A 23,135-nucleotide genomic window follows, 5' to 3' on the forward strand; every position below is an offset into this window, starting at 1 on the left:
GTAAAAAGTGACCATGGACATCATATTGAACAATTCCACTGAGCACAGTCCGTTGTACAAGCAGTAGAACACGCAGAGTGAGGCAAAATCTCACCTTAGACTTAAGAGTCGATTCTGCTTGAAAGCCTGAGATCATCGACAATTCTCATAGCTCGTCGTTGCACTGAGTCGAAGGGTTCAAGCTGGTATCTAGGTGCTCCCGCCTATAAGCGACAGCAATACTCCATGTGGGGCCGGATTTGCGATTTGTAGAGCATTAATCGCTGATCCGGCGTGAAGTAATGCTTCGCTCTATTAAGTTAACCGTAGTTAATCGCAGTTAGGCTTTGTTGATGTTTTAAGAGGGACACTGCTGTCTTTCCCTCGCCCTCTCTTAGTCGCCTGTTACAATACCCTCGGGAAAGGGGTGGCCTTCTCTGCCGGAACTACACGGCCAAACAAATACTTTTATATATTAATAGAAAATACGCTTGATAGTACCACATAATTTTAATATTAAATCTGCTAAAATAGTTAACACATTTTCAACATACGCTTGTCGTACTAACTTAGGATCCAATTCTCCCCTCAACAGAATGTTATCATCATATAATAAAGCCGTAAACGTTGACCATAATATCGACATCTTTGTTAATTCTTTAGTGCAGTTTACTAAACTTATTAATAATATGGATTGGTTATTAGGTCTTCTCTAATTGTATAATTGTTACTTAGTATACATTGACGCTTATCTGTGAGAGCTGTATATACCTTTAATTGATGTGTTCATATGGCCTTAAGCTTGATAGTGAGGAGTGAGATGTTTTTGTTCAAGTAAACTTAGAGTTAAGCATTTTTGAATAGTAGTTTTTCTCTTTTACTAACTAATAACATTGTACATTGTCTGCTTAATTACTGTGAGCATATTGTTGGTGTGTCTTTTATAAATAAATAAAAAAAAATAGGAAAATTATTTTCCTATTTTATATTAATTTAAATCTCATTATTCAATTATTATATATTCTCATTCGTCTAAATCTAATAATAGTTGAATTATAATTCATTTCGTGTCGAGCGCTCTTTAAAATATTTCGGATCATCTACCGCCGTCGTCGTGTTTTCAGACAGAAAAGTATCTACGTGGCCCAGGGGAAATTTATTTGCTGCGATCCCTGCCCATAATGTGGCTTCGATGTCTCTCACCGAGGTATTATAGTTGAGAAAAACTGGCATTATATTATGGAAAGTGAATGAATTATGGCCCAGCCACGTTCTAATATTACAGGGGAGATTGAAAAATTTCTCTGTTTCTTGAGTTTTGCATAAGTGTATCTATTTTTATAACGAGACAGGTAATGCCTCACTAATATTATCAACATGAAAATTTGTTACGCCTTGGTGCGTATAATATATTTTAAATACTTATATAAAATTTAAATATATTTTAAATACTTATATAAAATTTTAATAAGAATGTACATAATTAAAATTGTTTCCCACAAAATAAATTTACTTCAATTGTGACAAACCCAGTTATTTAAATTATTTATTAATATTATATATATATATATTATTAATAGATTTAAAAAGAATCTAATCAATTATGACAAACCCCCAATTGTTTTGATTTAAAAACTGCTAAGGTCCAATGAAACTATTGCTAGCAATACACCCTATCGGAGGAAGGGATTGTTATTAGTGCGGACTAACAGTCCCATTGCTAGCAATATACCCTGTCAGGTCGACCTCCACGTGGTCCCCCCTGGAAACCATCGTAACTAATTAATCGTTGAATTCGTCACGATGGGCTAACTGACCTGCCTTTTCATCCTCATCAATTATGCCTCACTGGTGCTCCGCCAGTACGCTTACGGTATACATACCGTAAGCGTAGGCGGGGCTACCATTCCATTATCATCCATTAAAAAATACACCCCATTCAGGTCGACAGTTGATATGATGGTTAATTTAAAACATCGTGATTAATTCTAGTGAACATGAATGTCACTATAACTTATGCTTTCATCGTCACCTAATCATCCTCACAATGGTGCCGTCAGCGTATAAGAAAGCGTAAAATTTTGGGTTAAGAATCCATTATCACTTATAAAATAAACAATATTTAATAGACAATATATTCATTGTTCTCGACAGTTTATAAAAATATATGATGATAATTTAAAAATGTATCTGTATGTAACATGAATGTAATATAATTTTATTATTGTAAGTAATTCTTAATATAAGATCGAGAGCAATGAATGCGGGTCGCCTAAAGAAACCTATAAATTTTGGAAACTAAGAATGCTAGCTTAATAAAATAAACAATATTTAATAGACAATATTATTTCATTGTTCTCGAGAGTTTATAAAAATCCTATATCTCGTGGCGCATAGAGCGCACAAACTGTATGTCTGTATACACACATACACTGACATGTAAAAGTGTTTCCAAAATTGATCCAATACCATCCCGGGTAGCAGGTGCATTTACCTATGCAATTCACACGATCCATCCAAAGGATTGGATGTCCGTTGAAAAAATAGTAGCACCAGCAAGTTGCTGCGTGGGAAATAACGTAACGGATCTCTCCCATACGTTAATACGCAATCACTTTTATGGGAGCACTGTAATGCTCCGATTTTCCGCTAGCGCTACAGAAAACTGCCTATTACCGGTTTTAACTGGAATTGAGGTTGTTTCCCTTCTATATTTTCCATGGTTTGGTACGAATGTTTTGATGTTTTTATTTGACTGCCCAAAAAGGAGTGTAATGTTTTTTGGTTTCGTGTTTGTATGTGAATTTTTATATTCTAACTTCTAAATTCCTGAACCGATTTGGACGTATAAGGTGTCGTTAGGATCCTTTTGTTATTCTGCGTAACGCTGTTTCTAAGTTTTTATTGGATTGTAATTTTTTTTTATAACATGCACTCTTGTCTGTGACTATTATTGTACAATGTAAGTATAAATTAAAAAATAAAGTATAAATTAATAATATTAAAAATAATTTTAGTAACAAGTCTTTTTGATATTTTTGTATAAAATATTTATTTAGACGAAGCCATATTTATATACTTTTGTCTTTTATAGGTTTTTCTTCATTGTTTGTTTTATGTGTTTTAATTCTAATCGGTATTGTTGATGAAAGATCACTTCGGAATTTAGTTCATAATTCATTTTGAACTAATTTTTAATTACTCGTGTTCCAAAAGTAGAAAAAAAAAAAGAAAAAAATATTTGTCATTATATCATGAATATACATTGTATTATATTATGAAGATTAATATTTACTAGCTCTAACACGCGACCTCGTCCACGTAATACATTTATTAAATTATTTTTCCTTTTAATATCTCTCTGTCTCTTTCTCTTTAAATAGTATGCCTTGAATTATCCTTATTAATATTTCAATATTATTAAAAATATATATTAAAAATACTAAAAACAAATAATATAGAAACAACACTATGTGTAAATATACTATGATGTAACAATATAGGTATTAATATTTTACAACAATATTGTTTTACCCACAAATGTGCAAAAAAAATAATCATCAAAATCAATGTAGTATCGGTGTTGGCGACCCAACAAATATTTAATATTTTATCTTTATATCATGGCAATCTCTTTTGCTTGAATTAACGTATTTTTTTTTTATATTATAATATCGTGTCGCAAATACTTAATAAAAGTGTCAAGTGCTCCTTCATTCACGTATCCAGTAATCAACCTACAGTACACTCTCCCAGAGCTACACAATCGGCAAACTAACAAAAAGTGTAATGTATACAAAAAAATTAACCGAAATTGTAATTTAGAAGCACCTCCTCTTTGAAGTAAATTGAAAATTAAGGTAAATCCTTTAGTATTAGACCATCGCTGTTAACAAGTGTACATTCTTCGACACGTGTTTCCCTGCCACTGGTATCATTAAGTTAATCGATTGGTTGGAGTTTGGTAAACTAACACAGAGTCATCTTTTACTAACATGCGGTGAAACTTTATGCAAAATATTATTATGAAAAAGTATAATTATACTGGTTTATAAGAGAGATAAATTAATGCAATCGTTTAGGTAATCTAAGATAAATTACCTGAACAATCTCGACCTTTAGCTGTGTAGCTGTGTAGTCCCGGCATAGAATAGGCCACTCCTTCCTTTCCTGTGGATGTCGTAAAAGGCGACTGGGGTACTTACTGGTCGAGGAATGAGCAGCAGTGTCCCTTTTTAAATATCACAAAAGCCCAATTGGGATTGCCAATTCACCTGTCATTCAAGGCAAGTACTGGCAAAACCCTTCTATAGGGTGAAGGCTATGTTTAACAATGGAAAAATAACAGCTGTTGTAATAATAATGATGATTATCCAGATGTTTCGACAAGATCCCCTAGACAAAATACAAATGAATCTAGCAATAGAATCACACGAAAAAGGACGAGGAAGGTCGACCTCCACGTGGTTCCCCCTGGAAACCATCGTGAACAATTCTTGTTGAATTCGTCAAGATGGGCTAACTGGCTTGCTTCATCCTCACCTATCATCTTTCACTGGTGCCCCGGTGTATACCGATAGCGCGGGTGGGGTTACCATTCCATTATCACCCATAAAAAAAAGCACAAGTCGCCATCTTGTTCTATCTTATTTATTCGCTAATAATAATGACTCTGGCAATAGATTCGGTTGTACTTTGTCTAAGGGTACTGGTTACATCAGCTCTAGTCACGGGTAGACTGATATAGTGATGTCATACATCCGCTCCAAAAGCATTTTCTACCCACACATTTTCATACATCATACAAATTATTTCTCTTTACTGAAAATTTCTGCACAAAATATTAATGTCTCTATTAAATGAATTTACTGACTGCATTGCATTGCAAGGAGTCAGTATAAGCAGGTGGCTAGGGACCATTCCTTATGGTAGTTTATGGGAGAGAGCTATGTTCAACACTGGACAGATAATGGCTGAGATGAGAATGATGACAATGATGATGACTGTACACTAGGTATAGTGGGGGTAAATACTGATGTTCAGACCACGGAGAGATTCGAATTCTATTTCACGAGCTACAAGTTTCAAATTATAAAATTTCATTCACAGGAATTAAATTTGGAATCACTGAAATGACTTACAAGGAAAACTAACCGTTATTATATTACGGAAATAAATATTTACTAAACTAAGTACACTTACTTAATTTAGTTTGTATTTCATTCGAAATAGAAATTAGAAATAATAAATGAAACAAACACAATTGCTCCGCGCGTTCTTTATTTATTTTTTTCGATACCGACTAGAAGAAAACAACAAATCTTTGGGGTTACAATAAATATTTGGTGTATAAATGTTGTACAAACATTTTTGTTATTGTAATTCATTAATATAATATTATTAAAAAAAAAAGAAAAAAGAAAAATGTAATACTCTTCTGTAATGTGGAATGTATAAAATTTAATTAAGTTATTTTTATTTGGTATAAATACTCTGTAGGTATGAAATTAAAATTACTTTACACATTCTGAACAGCCGGAATTTGGACTTTATTATTTTTATAATAAAAATTATTACGATATTTGGAAATTTAATAAACATACTCATATATTAACAACATTGTTATAATACACTTTTTTATTCTAGAAATTACTAAATTAATTTTGATCTGTATTTAAACAGGAAATTAATTTAACAGCGTACACGTGTTACATTTATATTTAATTTAAATTAATTACACATGAATAATCATAAGTTGATATTCTGTTCTTATAAAATTTATACAGTTTCAATAATTAGTTATCTAAATAGAATTAATTTTAATTAGCTTTCTTACTTCTACGATCAGAACCACAAATGCTTTGTCTAAATAACACTTATAAGTACATAAGAGTGTAACGTGACATTTATTTTTTCTATTTACAAAAATAACGATTTATTCACACACAAAACTTAAAACTATTAATTTCTTTGCTAGCAATATAGAGTACATTGCTTGCTTTAGATCGACCTTAACGCGGAAACTATCATGGTTAATTATTGTTAAATTTGTCGCCATGAGCAAACTGACTGACTGATTTATACTCACTTATCATGCCTCACTGATGCCTGTCCGTGTACCGATAGCGCAGACAGATTTATTTTTTATTTTATCCATTAAAAAAATAACTATATAATTTTTGCTGTAGTTTCGAGAAATAAAAAAAAAGAATATTTGTGCTATATTTCGGTTTAAGCTTTCATGTCAGCTGCATCTATCTATCTATCAACAAAATGATGATGATGTTAAATTGAGATTATATTAATAACATAACAAAGAGATGTCCAATATATTATATATAAATAAATGATTATTCTAAAATTAGACTAATGATTATTAAATTAAATTATATATATATATATATATATAGACATAAAATGTCTAATATTCTAATCCAGTAGGTGGCCCATTTGTATAAAAAAAATTCATTCAAATTTAAGAATAACAACACAAACATTTCTTACAAATTTTCTTATCTAAACTAATGGATAAACTGTAAAAATACTTAACTGATATTGAAAATGTTTCCGCTAATAGACATCTTCATTTTTGGCCAGTTACGTTCAAAAAGATTTAGTGAATTTCTATCTATCTACGCGAACAAAACCAGGGGGGTCGCTAGTTCACAATATTATTAAAATAACAAGATGGGTACTTTAAATTGAAAATCATTATCATTAGTTTGAATACATAAAATTCGAACACGTTTACTCGATAGTTATCGATGCGAGTAATTACTGTGCTCCAATATTTATTGCATCGATTCATCAAATCTGAAAATAACATATCCTCAACATCATGAAAGGATATTATCGATGTGTCACTTCGTGAAAAATTATCACATAGATTTTGTCTATCTATCATTTTATCTTCACGCCATGACCCTAAAGCTCTGTTCACACTGAAAGCTAAACTAAATTAACTTTGTTAAGCTTGGTTTAGCTAAACAAACTTACTTAATTTTCTATAACTTTGTGCACGTAATTGTGGCATACTGTCATATATCTGTGAAATAACTAACTTTTTTTAAAGCACTGAGCTGGCAAACATATGGCATATGGCCCACATGATGGTAAGCGGTTACCATAGCCTATGAACACCTACAATACCAGGGGCGTCACCAACCCCGAAGGAACCTCTTTATTCGTTTTTTGAAGGACCCATTTTTTGGAAAAACCTAACTAAGCTAAGCGAACTAAATCAACAATATGAGCTAGATAATTTGGCAATACTTACTAAACGAACCATCTCTCATTGTCTGGGGTGAAGATAGAGAAACATTACTATATCTTTCCTTCAATCCTGGTTTTCTGTACAGACTCAATAATTTAGTTTATGTATCTTTGCTCAGCTTGCATAATTAGATGTAGTCTGAGTGAGCTGAACTAAATGAAGTTATCGCTTAGTGCAGTCTAAGTGTGGTTTACACTTATGCTTAGTGAGCTATGCCAAATAAAATTAAATTGACTTAGCTCTCAGTGTAGTCTGCACTTAATTATATGTATAATTAGTACATCCAATTAATTAGGTGTGGTCATAATTTAATTGAAATTCTGATGATGTATTCGATTGTTTCAACAAACCATGCAGTAAATATATTCTACTCTTGTTTATAGTATACAAAAATATTTAGTTTTTAAACATCGAAAAAAAATACACAGAATAAGTAGTAAAATATAGATTAAACTAAAATTCAGTGACATTGACATTCATGAAACAAAAAATAACTTGGCCAAGTTACTCAGACGAAGTCTTAAAAGTAAGAATCGTTCAAAATATCTATATAATATTTTAGCAGTGAAACTAGATATTTTTCAAAGTTTTTTTTTATACAACTTAGAATGGCAAACAAGCTGACGGCTCACCTGTTGGAAAGTGGTAACTGTCGCCTATAAACATGAGCAGTACCATGGACATAACAGAGTTAACCGTTTCGCCCATGATACCCCCCATGCGTTGCCATTCTTGAGGACTCAGGTTTTATTCCTCTGTACTCTGTAAATTCACGCCATATCCCACCCTTCAAACCGAAACACAGCCATGCAAACACAGCTGTTTCACGGTTGAAACACGAATGAGACAGAGGTACCCAAGCAAACAACTTTTGTACAAAGTCTCCCTCTGGTAAAATGGTAATGTTACTAGTCGAATAATGACAGTAGAACAACCCCAAAATATTTCAAAATGGTTTTGTTGATTTCAATTTCACCTTAATGTATACATATATAATAATCTGAGCCATCTAATCGTGTGTCTTGTACGCAAGTTTATACAAGTATATAAAAAATACATAATTATATTAAATACTTTAAAATCACAGATTTCATTAATCTTAACCTATTTATATTCTAATAACTAAATACAAAATACATATTTTACACATTACATTAGAATTTTCAATATAAGATAAATCATCTGAGCTGAAATTTTAATAAACATATAAGCAATATTGTTATCAGTTCTGGTGTTGATTTGGTTGAACAACCTGCAACAACAAAGATCAGAAATAAATAAATGTGACTAAATTAATAAATAAAACATATTGACTTTCATTTGTTGTTATTTATGTTTGTTTAAAACTTTGTATTTTAAATCATATATAGAGAGAAATTAGAAATACACTGCAGGTAAACACTTAATCCAAAAATAACAAGAAGTATCAATAGACAAAGATTTTTTTTATCCTTTTTATTTAGAGGCTTTTATCCTATAAGGATATGTCAGCCTCATCATACCCTAATTTTATAAAATACCTCACATACTTAAAATATTGATACATAAATAAATAATACATAATATCTTAGTAGTCTATTTTGATAAAGGAAATTATTGATACAAAAATATAGTAATTAAAGATTTTGCCATTGCGGAATGTGGTTCTGCGAGTAAATAAATAAAGATGCTCAATTCATCTTTTGTTTTTTTTATCTTCTTCTTACTAATCTTTACGATTCATGAACCGATTTCGGTAGATTCGTTTCAATCGTTAAGTTTATTGGTATATATTAATCAAAATCTTAAACTATTTACTTTTTATATTCAGTAAATGGGATAAAAAATAGTTTATGTTCTTCTCCATTCCATATAGTACACATGTATTAAATATCGGGCAATTGGTTCAGTCAATAAAATGCTAAGAGTTAAAAACAAACAAACTCATTTTCTTATTTATAATATTAATACTATTGTAGTAGTATCAAAAATAAATCATCAGCATTTTTTTATAATTTAAGGATATCAATTGTATATAGACTCTTTATTGTTTCCTCCAAAAGATTACAGTGGAGTATTTATTACTTACATACCCATTCCTATCCTATAAGAAGTACTCGTGGCAAAGAACTTTAAGAGAAGTTCAAGTACAAAAGATTATGGAAAGGTCGCAGAGTCACAGGTTTTTCTACATAAAACAACCCGTCTCTCAGTAATAAAGGAACTTATTATAGATACAAACAATTACAAGAAATAAACAAAGGGAGAAAACAATGGATGGTCTTACCGCTGAAAGCGATCTCTTCCAGGCAACCTTTGAATGGAGAGGAGTAATTATAAACAATTAGATAGGAAGCATGATGAAAATTCTGTCATTTTTAATTGTAGTGTTAATAATTCGATAAATATACAGTTTATTACCTGTATCGCGGTCCAGCTGGCTATATCTCGAATTTGGTGATTCCGGGGTAGTTGGCGGTGGATCTAGTAACAGAAAGGTGTAAACAAAAATATATAAAAAAAAAAACTAACTGTAATATTAATAATTCAAAAATGTCATTACTTGTGGTCATTATTGATGGTTAGTTAAGCAAATATCTGATTAATAACCATTCATAATAGAAGTAAATCACTGGTTGAGTTATACTGTTAATGATATTTTCTGTTTTTTCTGTTTATGATTAACTATTATAGTATACGAGTATATATATATATATATATATATATATATATATATATATATATATATATATATATATATATATATATATATATATATATATATATATATATATATATATATATGACCCGGCAAACGTTGTTTTGCCATTACTTACTTACTATTACTTACATTACATTTCTACATTATTTCTAGAAAATATTTTTTTAATTCAATCAAAAATAGCTAACAATATAAGTGTGCAGGGATGGAATGGAATGGAATTTTATCCCACCGCAGTCGCCTTTCATGGGTAGATGTTGGGAAAGACTGGTCCAATCCGTCATGAGAGCGTTGACAGCTCATATGTGTGTATTCTATGTTGTTTGTGCCCCGGCATAGAATGGGCCACCCCTTTCTTTCCAGTAAGTGTCGTAAGAAGCGACTAAGGAAGAGTAAGGAATAGGCAGCAGCAGCGTCCCTCTTAAAACATCTCTAAACCCGCCTGCCAAGCGTGGCAACTACTGGCAAAACTCCCCTTATGGGGAAGGCTTATGTTCAGCAGTTGACAGTTAACTGCTCAAAAATGATATTTAATCCATTATTATATATTAAATAAATATATTAATTAATATATTAAAAGCATTCGTAATGGTATCTTTAGATCATATGATATTCATAAACAACAATATTATTGTATGCTATGCAATATGCCTTGTGCTGATAGACTGCAATACATTTATCCACAAATATCTCCAAGGAAATCTTATCTCGGAGCTTGAATATAATCGTAAAAGTATAATGTGTCTCTATGAATAAATTTTGTGGTTATAAAATATTTGCCATTGGGGATTGAGATATTTTTAGCAGCGACCTCCGAAGCACCAAGTTTAAATTGTGCTTCGCATAAATAAGATTGTAAATTCCATGTTCGATCTAGAATCTGGAATTGTATGCATCAAGTTTAGGTTTTATAAGTAACCAGCGATCCGCTCCGGCTTCGCACGGGTGCATATTGCGCCATTACATTAGAAACCTTTAAAATTATCAGTGTTCCTCTACTGTATTATACATTTAACTATTCTCTTGAATCACTCTATTTATAAAAAAAAAACGCATCAAATTCAGTTTTAACGATTTAAGCATACATAGGTACAAACAGACGGAAAGCGACTTTGTTTTATACTATGCAGTGATATTTTAAGTTCTATAAATATAATAAACTTTGTAACGATGGATGCATGTATGAATGGATATATGTATGTTACTCTTTCACGCATAAACTACTTAACGGATTTGAGCAAAATTTGGTACACGAGTAGGTTATGTCCTAACTTAGTATATAGAATTATTTTATATACTGATTTATGCAAGTGAAACCGCGAGATACACGTAGTAAATAAATTAAAATTACCATGCAGGCCAAGCGAGTCCCATACGATATTCTAGTCATAAAAATTAGTACAATGTCGTACTCCTACTCTGTAATGGAATTTATTATATAACACATTTTTTTTTTCATTTAAAAGTTTCCTTTTGTCGATGCCACTAGTTAATGCATTTACTTCCAGCCAGCTCTATCCCAGGCCATATCTTTGACCTCTCTATACGACATGACATCTAGTGTTTTCTTTATCTGTTCCATATAGATATTCCTCGGTCTTGCCCTTCCTCTTTTGCCCTCTATTTTCCCTTCTACTATGCTCTCTAAAAAATCGTCATTCCATATAAGGTGGCCCAGCATTTTGCCACTTCTATTTTTTATTGTTTATTTTAATGTTATATTTTCTTTTTTTTTTTTTGAGGTCTTGGAAAGGATGAGTGGGAAAAGGACATAAATATAGTACATACCTCTATAAAATATATCTCTCTTTCTGCTAAAGTAATTAGCCAGTGGAACTTGCATATCGCAGAGAACTTCAACAGTAGGTGGCAAGGCGTCTATCCTGACCACGGCGCTCGTCACCGCCGTATACCGTCCGTTGATGATGTTGATTGATGATTTAGCTTTAACAGACCTGATGACAAATATTCACTTTCAATTTAAATGTAATTTTTTTAACATATTTTGATCTTTAAATATTTATTTGTTACTCAATCACGCTTAACGGATGTACTGATTTGAATGAAATTTGGTACACAGATACATTATAGCCTGACTTAACATATAGGATATATTATGTACCGATTTACGCATGCAAACCCACGGGATACAACTAGTTACTTCATATAATAATGTAACGTAATATATTATTCATCATGTGTTCCTGGCATAGAATGAGCCACTCCTTTCTCACCCGTGGGTGTCTTAATAGGCGACTAAGGAACCTAATAGTCGAGGGATGGGCAGCAGCGCCCCTCGTTAAATATCACCAACATCTAATTGCGATTACTAAGCCGCCTGCCAAGCATGGTAACCACTGGCAACCCCCCCCCCCCTTCCTCCCTATAGGGGGAGACGTACGTTCAATAGTCAACAGCTAATATGATGACGATGATAAATATATTGTAATGTGATATAACATTAATTTTAATAATAAAATATCAATAATTTGAATAGCAAACATAGACATTCCAATGAATAGACGGAATACCAATTCAATAAACCGAAATACGAAATGCATGACTCGTCTAGATATTTTAAATGTTCTGGCTACTTATTCGACTCACTTGGTATATCTGAATTATGTAGTTCAATTGTAAGAAATATGTTAATACTCGTATGTACGACCACATAATATAACACTACGCACGTTTCGTTAGCCATTATATTATACAAAAAAAAATTGCGAATTCGAAGTAATATGAAATAATATTTTCTTGTAGAAAAAATATGATACTCGTAATTTGTGAATCTATATAGGCTCCACTACTAGTATAATTTTGTAGATATAATTCATAAGAATATTTAATTATAGTTAGTAATAGTGTGTGTGTGTGTGTTTGTGTGTGTGCGTGCGTGCGTGCGTGCGTGCGTGCGAGCGTGCGTGCATGCGTGCAATCGTCCGTGCGTCCGTGCGTGCGCGCGCGCTGTCGTGTGCGCGTATATATATATATATATATATATATATATATAAATAAATATTTAATTAATTTCTTTAGTGAGTCTTATAAATTTACCAAAAACCATAGAGCATTATTAATACAAATAATACATTGATAAAAATTTACTGTAATTACATGTACGAGTATATTAATACATATCTAATACTATATTTTGCTGTTATTAAAATATTTTTAATAATTTAATAATTCTACATTATAATTTACTAAAATATAAAATATAATTTACTTGTCATAATCTATTGTAAGAGTCTACAACAACAAGAACAGAATAAGTCGTTGTTAGCGAGCCAATTTGGCGAATAAAATGATATTGTATTCCAAGGATTTCAATACTTGTATCTGTAGCAATCCTACGTACATAAATAATTGGAAGGTCGCAACAAACCCAAATATTTTTCTACAAACATATCACTGTAACATAATAAACATATTATATATCTATATTATATGCAAATGAGTGAATATATTTTACGAACATGTTATATTTTTATATTTATATACCTCCTTTTATTTAGTTGTCGGATAATAGAATAAAATACAAAAATATTACATATATGAGAAGCGTCTCATATTAGGCAAAAGGAACTGGCTCAGCTGATGCTGCGAGTGTCCCAGTGTAATGTGAACAGCTGCACAACGCTGGTTTTCAGCTAGTTTCTCTCTTAAAAAAATACAACAACAATGCAAATGGGAACTGAACTTGCCTGTTACAAGAATTATTTCTTAGTATACTTAATAATAAATAGATTGTACTCTGTATGCAATATAATTATTAAAAATGTACCAATCTTAATAATACTACAACGTAGATAAGGCTTTGTTCGCATGAATTAAAACAAAAAACATGCTTACTAAGTATTAAGCCGGGACAAGGTTATTCTATGGCTGTTTGGAGAGGATGGATTAAAGAAGAATTATGAATGTGATTTATCGAGCGAGAATGAACGGAGATGTCGGTAGAGACTACCCTAGATGGACATATTTCGACCAAATAGGCGACATGCTGAAAAAGGGTCCCATTTTGTAATATCAGAAGAATGTAAATTTTTTTAAATATTTATTTATTTATTCTTTATTGACCACGTTACAAAAAGTTTTTGGTAAAAAAGGTAGATCTAATGCTATATTGAAAATTGTTGTAGATAAACTTTGAATAGCAAATTATATATACCCCCTTATTCATAAAAATGACAAATCTCTCATTAACCTATTTTAAGCCTTGAACTGTTTTGTTTCTTTCATTTACACTAAATTATACTCTGTTATGTCCATGGTACTGCTCATGTCTATAGGCGACGGTTACCACTTTCCATCAGGTGGGCCGTCAGCTTGTTTGCCATTCTAAGTTGTATAAAAAAAAAAACACTAAATTCCTAATTTTAAAGAAAGTAACAAGACAGTGTAACAGTTAATAGGTTTGTAGGAGGTTTTACATTCATTAATAAGGGGGTAATATATAAATAACGGGTCCAGTATACGCTTATCTTGGATTATATAGATAGTGTCTCCATAAAAATGCTTCGAGAAAAACGTATCAACTTTTTCGTACAATTTTGAATGACAAATAGTTATAAGTGATTCCTTTATAACTTCTATATTTATTTTGTCTAATAATTTCTGTATAATTATATATTAATTATATATATATATATATATATATATATATATATATATATATATATATATATATATATATATATATATATATATATATATATATATATATTATACAACTTAGAATGGAAAACAAGCTGACGACCCACCTGATGGAAAGTGGTAACCGTCGCCTATAGACATGAGCAGTACCAGGGACATAACAGAGTATACTGTTTCGCCCATGATACTCCCCACGCGTTGCCATTCCTGAGGACTCAGGTGTTATTCCTCTGTACCCAGTAAATTCACGAAATATCCCACCCTTCAAACCGAAACACAGCCATGATATATATACATGAAACTCAGTATTAAATAATTGAAACTTATTGCCCTAAAACACGCAGAAAAAGACACGAGGTTCAATTATTAACATATCTTTAAAATACATACCTATTAGCAACTAATATAACTAGCTCGGGTCTAGGGAACACTCCTTCCACAGTACAAATGATGTTCAGGTATCCGTCCTCCAGCCTATCTACAATCATTTCAAATCTCTTTTCTGGCACTGTAACAAAAATACTTATTTAATCCTTACTTATCCTTATTAATATTATAAAAGTAAAAGCGAGTTTGTTTGTTTGTTGCCTTATAGCACCTTACAGCAGGGATTCCTAAAATTTTAAGATAACGGAACGCTCACCAAATACCTTTTATTTTATCGAACCCCATATCAAACGATTACAAATTAAAAACACTGTAATTTGAATAAAAACAATAACTTTTATTAGAAATATTTTAAAAGTATAACATTTTGTAGCGTTCTTTCATTTTTAATGTGAAGACTGAAATTGTTTTACTGTATAAGTAATTTTGCGGATCCCTGGTGACTTTTTTACGCAACCCAGGATCTAAGTTCGAGGTTCCGTCGAACCCATTTTAGGAATCGCTGCCTTATAACTAACCAGTCACTGTGAAATTTGGTATACACCTTACTATATAGAACGGAAGAAAATATAAGCTAATCTTTATCCTGGTCAGTAAACATATCCTGATCACGTAGACGTAGTCACGTGTAAAAGTTAGTTAATATTATAAATACAAAAGTGAGTTTGTTTGTTACCTTATGACGTATTAACCGTTCAACTAAACATAACGGTATTAAATTTAGGATAGACAAGGACACAGACTTGGGATAACAAACCGCTGGGGTCAGAAACTTGAAATTTTGTATCGTTTTATGACATAAACATCAAACTAAGCTCCCAAATATCCCAAAGGAATGGACGATAACCAATTCTGTCGGGAAACCACGATAATAATTGCTTATAAAGTGTATACAGTAACGTTAAATTAATTGTCCTAACATAAAATATGAATTTTAAATATCATAAAGTGTAAATCGTGAGATCCGGGTATAGAATGGGCCACACCTTCCTTTCCCGTGAGTATCGTAAGAGGCGACTAAAAAGATTTAATGGTCGAGGGATGGGCAGCAGCTTCCCTTTTTAATATATCACCAAAGCCTAACTGCGATTGCCAACCCACTTGCCAAGTATGGTAACTACTGGCCAAACTCCCGCTTATGTGGAAGGCCCATGTTCAACAGTGGACACTTAACAGCTGATATGATGATAAAAGACTACCGCCTAAACCATATTTTAAAAAAAATGGTCACACTCACTTTTTTACTTTATCCCAGTAGTCACCAAAGGGATACTTTGTACAAAAGTCGATTGCTTGGGTACCTCTGTCCCAAACGTGTTTCTACCGTCAAGTAGTTGTGTTTACATGGCTGTGTTTCGGTTTGAAGGGTGGGATATGGCGTGAATTTACTCTGGGTACAGAGGAATAACATCTGAGTCCTCAGGAATGGCAACGCATGGGGAGTATCATGGGCGAAACAGTATACTCTGTTATATCCATGGTACTGCTCATATCTATAGGCGACGGTTACCACTTTCCATCTACTACAGGAAAACTTTTTAAAAATACTGCACGGGTATCTCTATCCCACTCATGTTATCACGAAGCAACTGTGTTTTAGTTTGATGCATAGATCATGGCAGTAAAATTACAGGATACGGAGACATACCAACGAATTGGACATCAAGAATGACAAGAAATGAAGTTTGGGTAGCATAGTGTACTCTGTTATTTTCATAGCACTGTATCTGTCTATAGGCAACAATTGCCACTTCCATCGGGTATGCCGTAATCTTTTTTTATTCCATGTATCATAAAATATACCATACCGTACAATACTAGCGTTTTTTTATTAATTACACTACCCAAAAATTTTCTGAAATTGCTTTAGCAATAAAACCACTGTTTGCACTATTCTATTATATTATTCTTTAAGTAGAGCAATAAAGAATAAATAAATAAATAGCCACAAAAAAAGACGTCATTCTTGTTCTCTCAATCTTTCGTCGTACTCGTGAATGCAAAATTATATTCTATTCTCTTCCGATATATCGTGACACGATACCATTCATATTAAAACTTCGACGATAAAACCACTATTTACCTGAAATCGCATCGCGTCAACAATCGGAAATTTAATTACAAATAATAAAACCTTTATTAAATAAACCCCTTCGAATCAGTTGACGTCAAATTGCAGTACTAGTTGGGACATGGTTTAGTCAACATTCAACGGTTGGCGATCACGCGAGCGGTAATGGATACGATAATATGTAAACGAAGATACATATTTCCACTAGAAATATTATTAGGTACTTGCGTTTATAAATGATATTTGCAAACACAAAATTATTATAAGCCTGTATACGTCGGCTGCTTTTGTTATTTATCGCGTCACGATATCATACGATTTCTTGACATGAATAGAATAGAATGGACTTGATTTTTTTTACAGAAATAAATTAAATAATTAATATTATTGGATATGGCAATGCAAAGAGCCATAACACCTTAGTCCTCAGAAATAATAACGCATTAAGTGCATTATGGCGCCACTGTATACTCTGTTATGTCCATGATACTGTTCATGTCTTTAGACGACGGTTTTTTTTTAATGGGTGATAATGGAATGGTAACCCCACACGCGCTATCGGTATACACCGGCAAATCACCAGTGAAGGATGATAGGTGAAGATGAAGCAGGTCAGTTAGCCCACCGTGACGAATTCAACAAGAATTGTTCACGATGGTTTCCAGGGGGAAACACGTGGAGGTCGACCTAATATAGTTGGCATATTGCTAGCAATGGGGCTGTCAAACTTCATTGCTAACAATCCCTTTCCCCCCTTAGACGACGGTTACCATATTCCAGCAGATGAATCGTCAGCTTATTCGCTATTCTAAATTGCACAAGAAAAATATTCTACAGTATTTAAAATGTTAAGTTTGTAAAATAATATTACATAGTTCATTGAAGAGTTTACCACCCAATTCCGAGTCCAATTTCAACACAGAAGACTGGGTAAGAAACTCCGTGTTTGTCTTTTTTAGTTGAACAAAATTTTTAAATTTTATAAAAATAAAGAAACACATTAAAAATACCAATTTTTTTTTATACAACTTAGAATAGCAAACAACCTGACGGTCCACCTGATGGAAAGTGATAACCGTCGCCTATAGACATGAGGAGTACCATGGACATAACAGAGTATACTGTTTCGCCCATAATACTCCCCATGGGTTGTCATTCCTGAGGACTCAGGTGTTATTCCTCTGTACCCAGTAAATTCACACCATATCACACCCTTCAAATCGAAACACAGCCATGTAAACACAACTGCTTCACGGTTGAAACATGAATGGGACAGAGGTACCCAAGCAATCGACTTTTGTACAAAGTCTCCCTTTGGTATAAAATTAACCTCTGTACCAATTAGTACAGAGTCATAAAAATCAAAACCTTCAAAAGAAGAGCATCATCGTCACCATATCAGTCTTTAACTGCTGAACATAAGTCTCCAGTTTCGAGGGTTTTGCCAGTAGTTGACATGCTTCACAGGCAGATTGGCAACCGCAGTTAGGTTTTGAGGATATTTTAGGACGGGTGTTGCTGCCCATTCCTCGCCCTACCTTAGTCGACTCCTACGACACCCACGATTAAGAAAGGTGTGATCTATTCTAAAGCTGAGACTACATGGAACGGAACAGAAAAGAAGAGCATATTCCTTCTTAAAAGGTCAGAAACACAGCTACAAATTTTCTGATGTTGTAAGTGCCTATGGACGATGGTAATCACTTACTTTCAGGTAATCTGTATGTTGGTTACTCTCTATGTTTAAAAAAAGAATAATTCGACGTAATTGGATATTATAGTCTCAAGAAACTATAGCCAAAGTGAGAATCTTCTTTAAGACGTCGCTTAAAATAGTAAAATATCATGTTATGCTACAATAAATTATAAAAGCGGCCATTAAATTATAATTTATTGAGAAGCTTAGGTTTCTAAACAAAGTGCTCTAATTTATTGAAATGCCTAACAGTTGCCAAACTATTGCTCAGGACCGACCGAGATATCAGAACATAGATTTAGCTGAGTTAGATGTTGCTTTAAGAAAAGGTACGGAATAAATTTGAACTCTAAAAGCATTGCATTTGAAACTCGCGGTAAATTTTATTTTGTAATATATAAAATTGCAAGGGATGCCATTTTTAGTATATAGATTGTTCAAATTCCAGCCGCTAAAATATTTTAAATAAATCAATATGCTATCGACTGGAATCTGTAATGCGGTAGACATAGGAATTTTTCGTTTGTTACTAAAATATTTTAGTTAAACTATTTACGTCATCTATCTATAAAACGTCTTTGGGAATAAAGCTGTGCGCATATTTATTTTATTTTTAATATTAAGGTATATTCTAATTCATGTGACTCTTCTATTTTTATAAAAAATCACCAATATCCTGACTTAATACCAAAATTTTTACACTCTGATAGGTTTATTGCAAAAATTTCATCTAACAATCTAATAAGTTCAACGTAAGCGCAATTTGTTGTCTGGTCTCGGCATCGAATAAGCCACTTTTTCTTTTCCCATGGTTGTTGTAAAAGGCGACTAAGGAAACTTGATGATCGAGGGATGGCCTGTTCGGACGTTCCTTCCAAAACATTTTCAAAGCCTTATTATGGTTGTTAACCCTCCTGCCAAGTGTGGCTTCAACTGGCAATCCCATATTATTTAGGGGGAAGGCCTATGTTCAGCAGTGGACAGATGACGGCTGATTGGAATTGAAATAAGATTAATATCACTTCTATTTTATCTAAATCTTCATCGCGCTTCAAATATTGATGGATTTTATCGTATTATAAACGAAATAGCCATTTGTATTCCATTAGCCTCCCATCTTTGCCTTTGTTTTAGTTCGACTTGTTTTGTAATGAACGATCAGTAAGTAGTAATTCACCGCGCTCATTGTTTTTCTTTTACTTTTCGGACTCTTGTGCTTTGTTTACTTTTGTGTTTAATGGATTCCTTTGTATTATTTATTTGTGATATTCGTCTAATTATATATTATGTCTATTCAAAATATTCTGATAGCCTAGGTGGGCTACAACATAAATGATGAATGCAAAGTAAAATATTACATTTAGATCGTGTTCCACAAATCAAAACCAAACAATTTGATTTGAAAAGTAAACGAATAAACTGATTTTGATAAATAGAACCAATCTTTAAGTATATCCTTTCAGATAAAAAAAAAAACTTTTTTTTATCGATTTACCTGTACGAAGCCGAGCTCGATCGCTAGTTATGTACTGTAATCATCATGTTACTCGTTAGGCTTTGGTGATACTTGAATAGGTACGCTGATGCTCAACGCTCTATCATTGAATTCCTTTAATCTTACTACACTCATGGAAAATGAAATGTTCTATAGGTGAAAGAATTTTAACAATCAATTGAGTAGTTTTTCTTCATGCCTTATCAACAAACAAATGTTTTCCCCTTATAATATAAATAAATAGCAATCAAGCTACAATTATTAATTTAGTATTTTCTTCTTCAGCTACATCTATGAATTTAGAATCAATTAATTCTGCTTCCTCTTTTGCTGTAACTTCTATAAATAAACCAGCCTGTTCATCTAGACGAGACTTGGTTGCATCAGCGCGCAAACTTGTGTGAAGTAATTTCCGTTTCATCTCAGCTCACAAAGCATACTACCAGTACGAAACTAACAACATTTCTGGTTTCAAGTATTATTATAGGTTGCTTACGTAGCAATAAGATACGTTGAATATTAACTAATTTGACTCAATAAAATGTAAAATAAAATAACCTGATGTAAAACTCTGTACCTTAAAACATTCAGTAAGATTTATCTGTATGTACGTTTTTAATTTAATATTTGTTTCAACAACTCCAAATCTAAAGACTTCAAAAACATTTTTTGTATTTTAATTAAATCCTGGTTTAATATAGGACGACAAATAACCGAGTTTGTTACATTATTAATAAAAAAAAAATAGTCTGAAACTTTAAAAATTTGTTTGGATCAGCCTTGAGAGATACAGTTTCATCAGTTTTTTATATTTTTTTTATAATACTTAGTTTTGAGAAACAAGTTAATAGCCCACTTTATGGAAAATAGTAATTGTCATCTATAAACATGATTATCACCTCGAATATCTCAAAATTCAATGCAATACCCAATGTTCTGCTCAAATGTTGCAGTTTCTGGAGACTAATAAAAATGCATGTGTAAGTCTTCTCTTCATGCAGATAAAGTCCTATATCAGTTTTTATGGGATATATTGCATATATTCTACCATAAATTTCATGACGACTGGACGAGCATTTATAATGTACCAACCAAAAAAATCGCTTTGATTTATAAATAGCAACGAATATATCCCGTGGCTTCATCCATAGTCTTATTGTGATTTTAAATAGCTTATATCCTATCTTTCTTCAAGATGTGATATATCAAATGTATAAAGAATTTTTAAATCCGAATATTAATTTCAGAGATTAGCACATTTAAACAAACAAACTCTTTTGCTTCCTTACATTGCTACAGTCATTAGTAAGGAGAACTCACCAAAAATAGTCATAGGCTTTGTCTTCTGGTCCTCAGCTAGAAACGTCGACACGACACACGTGTAGTTCCCAGTGAGCTCTGGGGTTGGATTCTTTATACGCAACGCCCTGTGCTGAGCGTATGGGTTATGGGATGATTTGTAGTTGAGATCCAACTGCGAACAATAAAGTTTATTTAATTTCCAACGTAAACGTGTAATGACTGAGCATAATTATTATTTCTTAGCTGATAGTATAATGTATCAGATTTAATTTCATCCCCAAGATATTAGAAAACAACGAAGCAAAAACACAATACACTAATACAAGAGTAGGAAAACTATAGAAATTCTATACCAAGCGGTCTGGTTACCACATTAATAAAGACAAATGAAAGATTTATACAAAAATTATCTTCATGGGTTCCTCTGTCCTCTCCATATTTCTACCGTGAAGTAGCTGTGTATGCCTGGTTGGGTTCCAAATTAAAGAGTGATACGGCAGTGACGTTACAAGGTATAGAGGCATAACCCCCTAGTCCTCATAGTTTATTCTGTGACGTCCATTGTTCTCTTTATGTCTAGAAACAACAGTTGTCTCTTTCTATCAGGTGGGTCAAGTATCGTATCGATATATTTTTGCGATCATATTTCACATCCTACAAGAGAAAGAAACATGAAAATTCTCAAGAGAACTAAAGTAACCGACATGGAAAGGAGAATTTGTAAATTAAAGTGTCAAAGGACCGGCTGTACAGCTCAATCAAAAAATAACCAATGGGGAAAAAGGTTCTAGTTGCAGCGACACCCGCAAGAGAATGTTGCAAGGACTCGCTGAACAGACGTGGCACAGGATTGTACTTTGGAATAAGGCAAAGGGTACGTAATATGTGGGAGACCTTTGTTCAATAGTGAATCATGGATAGGTAGTGATGATAGTTTTTTTTATACCACAAAGGTTGTCACCGCATACTGTACAAGTGGCCCGTCTGATCGTAAATGGTTACAGTGTCTATGGATGCCTGTAATACTAGGGGCATCACGTGCACGTTGCCAATCCTGAAGAAACCTTAATATACCCTTTTTGAAGAACCCCATAGTGCAGTCTCTAAGGAAAACCTAGGGATAGTGATGACAATACGAAAAAAAGAGATAATAGTTTATCTTATTTTTCCAAAACCACAAATCTTTGTTTTTGGTGACAATCCTATTTAAATTTGTGGTTTTACGTCTCTGGATAATAAACCACAATTCACTTTCGAAACTGTAATGCATTATTTTAATTTACAGCTCCAATCAGTCATTTGATTACCTAAGTTTAAATAGAAAATTCGTAAAATCGCCAAATATCTTAAAGTTGTCGAAGCACTGTAGATACGTTAATGTAGATATGACGGGGGCGTCCCCCTCTTTGCTCCCACATCCATCAATGTCACTGAAAATATGTGGTTAATGTTAGACAATGCCGGTCCATTGACTTTGTGCGCCAAGTAGAAAAGGTAATATATTATGTAAGCCAGGTCACATTGCACCGTGGCTTTGTGATGCCAAAAATCAGAGAAAACAGTACATCTATT

At 32.7% G+C, this 23,135-nt stretch overlaps 1 protein-coding gene across 1 annotated transcript in view; it reads right to left on the reverse strand.

The window, feature by feature from the left end:
* Positions 1-6,376: 6,376 nt before the first annotated feature.
* Positions 6,377-23,135, reverse strand: part of LOC113520173 (uncharacterized) — a 40,780-nt gene continuing 24,021 nt past the window's right edge. The window contains exons 3-7 of the mRNA XM_052902825.1: positions 21,582-21,735; positions 15,003-15,120; positions 11,742-11,908; positions 9,653-9,715; positions 6,377-8,504 (exon numbers count right to left, since the gene is read on the reverse strand). Coding sequence (XP_052758785.1) covers positions 8,431-8,504; positions 9,653-9,715; positions 11,742-11,908; positions 15,003-15,120; positions 21,582-21,735 — 576 coding nt within the window. The 3' untranslated portion in view covers positions 6,377-8,430. The remainder of the gene's footprint in view (positions 8,505-9,652; positions 9,716-11,741; positions 11,909-15,002; positions 15,121-21,581; positions 21,736-23,135) is intronic.

The sequence above is a fragment of the Galleria mellonella genome, unplaced genomic scaffold (genome assembly GCF_026898425.1).
Source record: "Galleria mellonella isolate WM207_F2 unplaced genomic scaffold, CSIRO_AGI_GalMel_v1 utg96, whole genome shotgun sequence".
NCBI classification, from domain to species: Eukaryota; Metazoa; Arthropoda; class Insecta; order Lepidoptera; family Pyralidae; genus Galleria; species Galleria mellonella.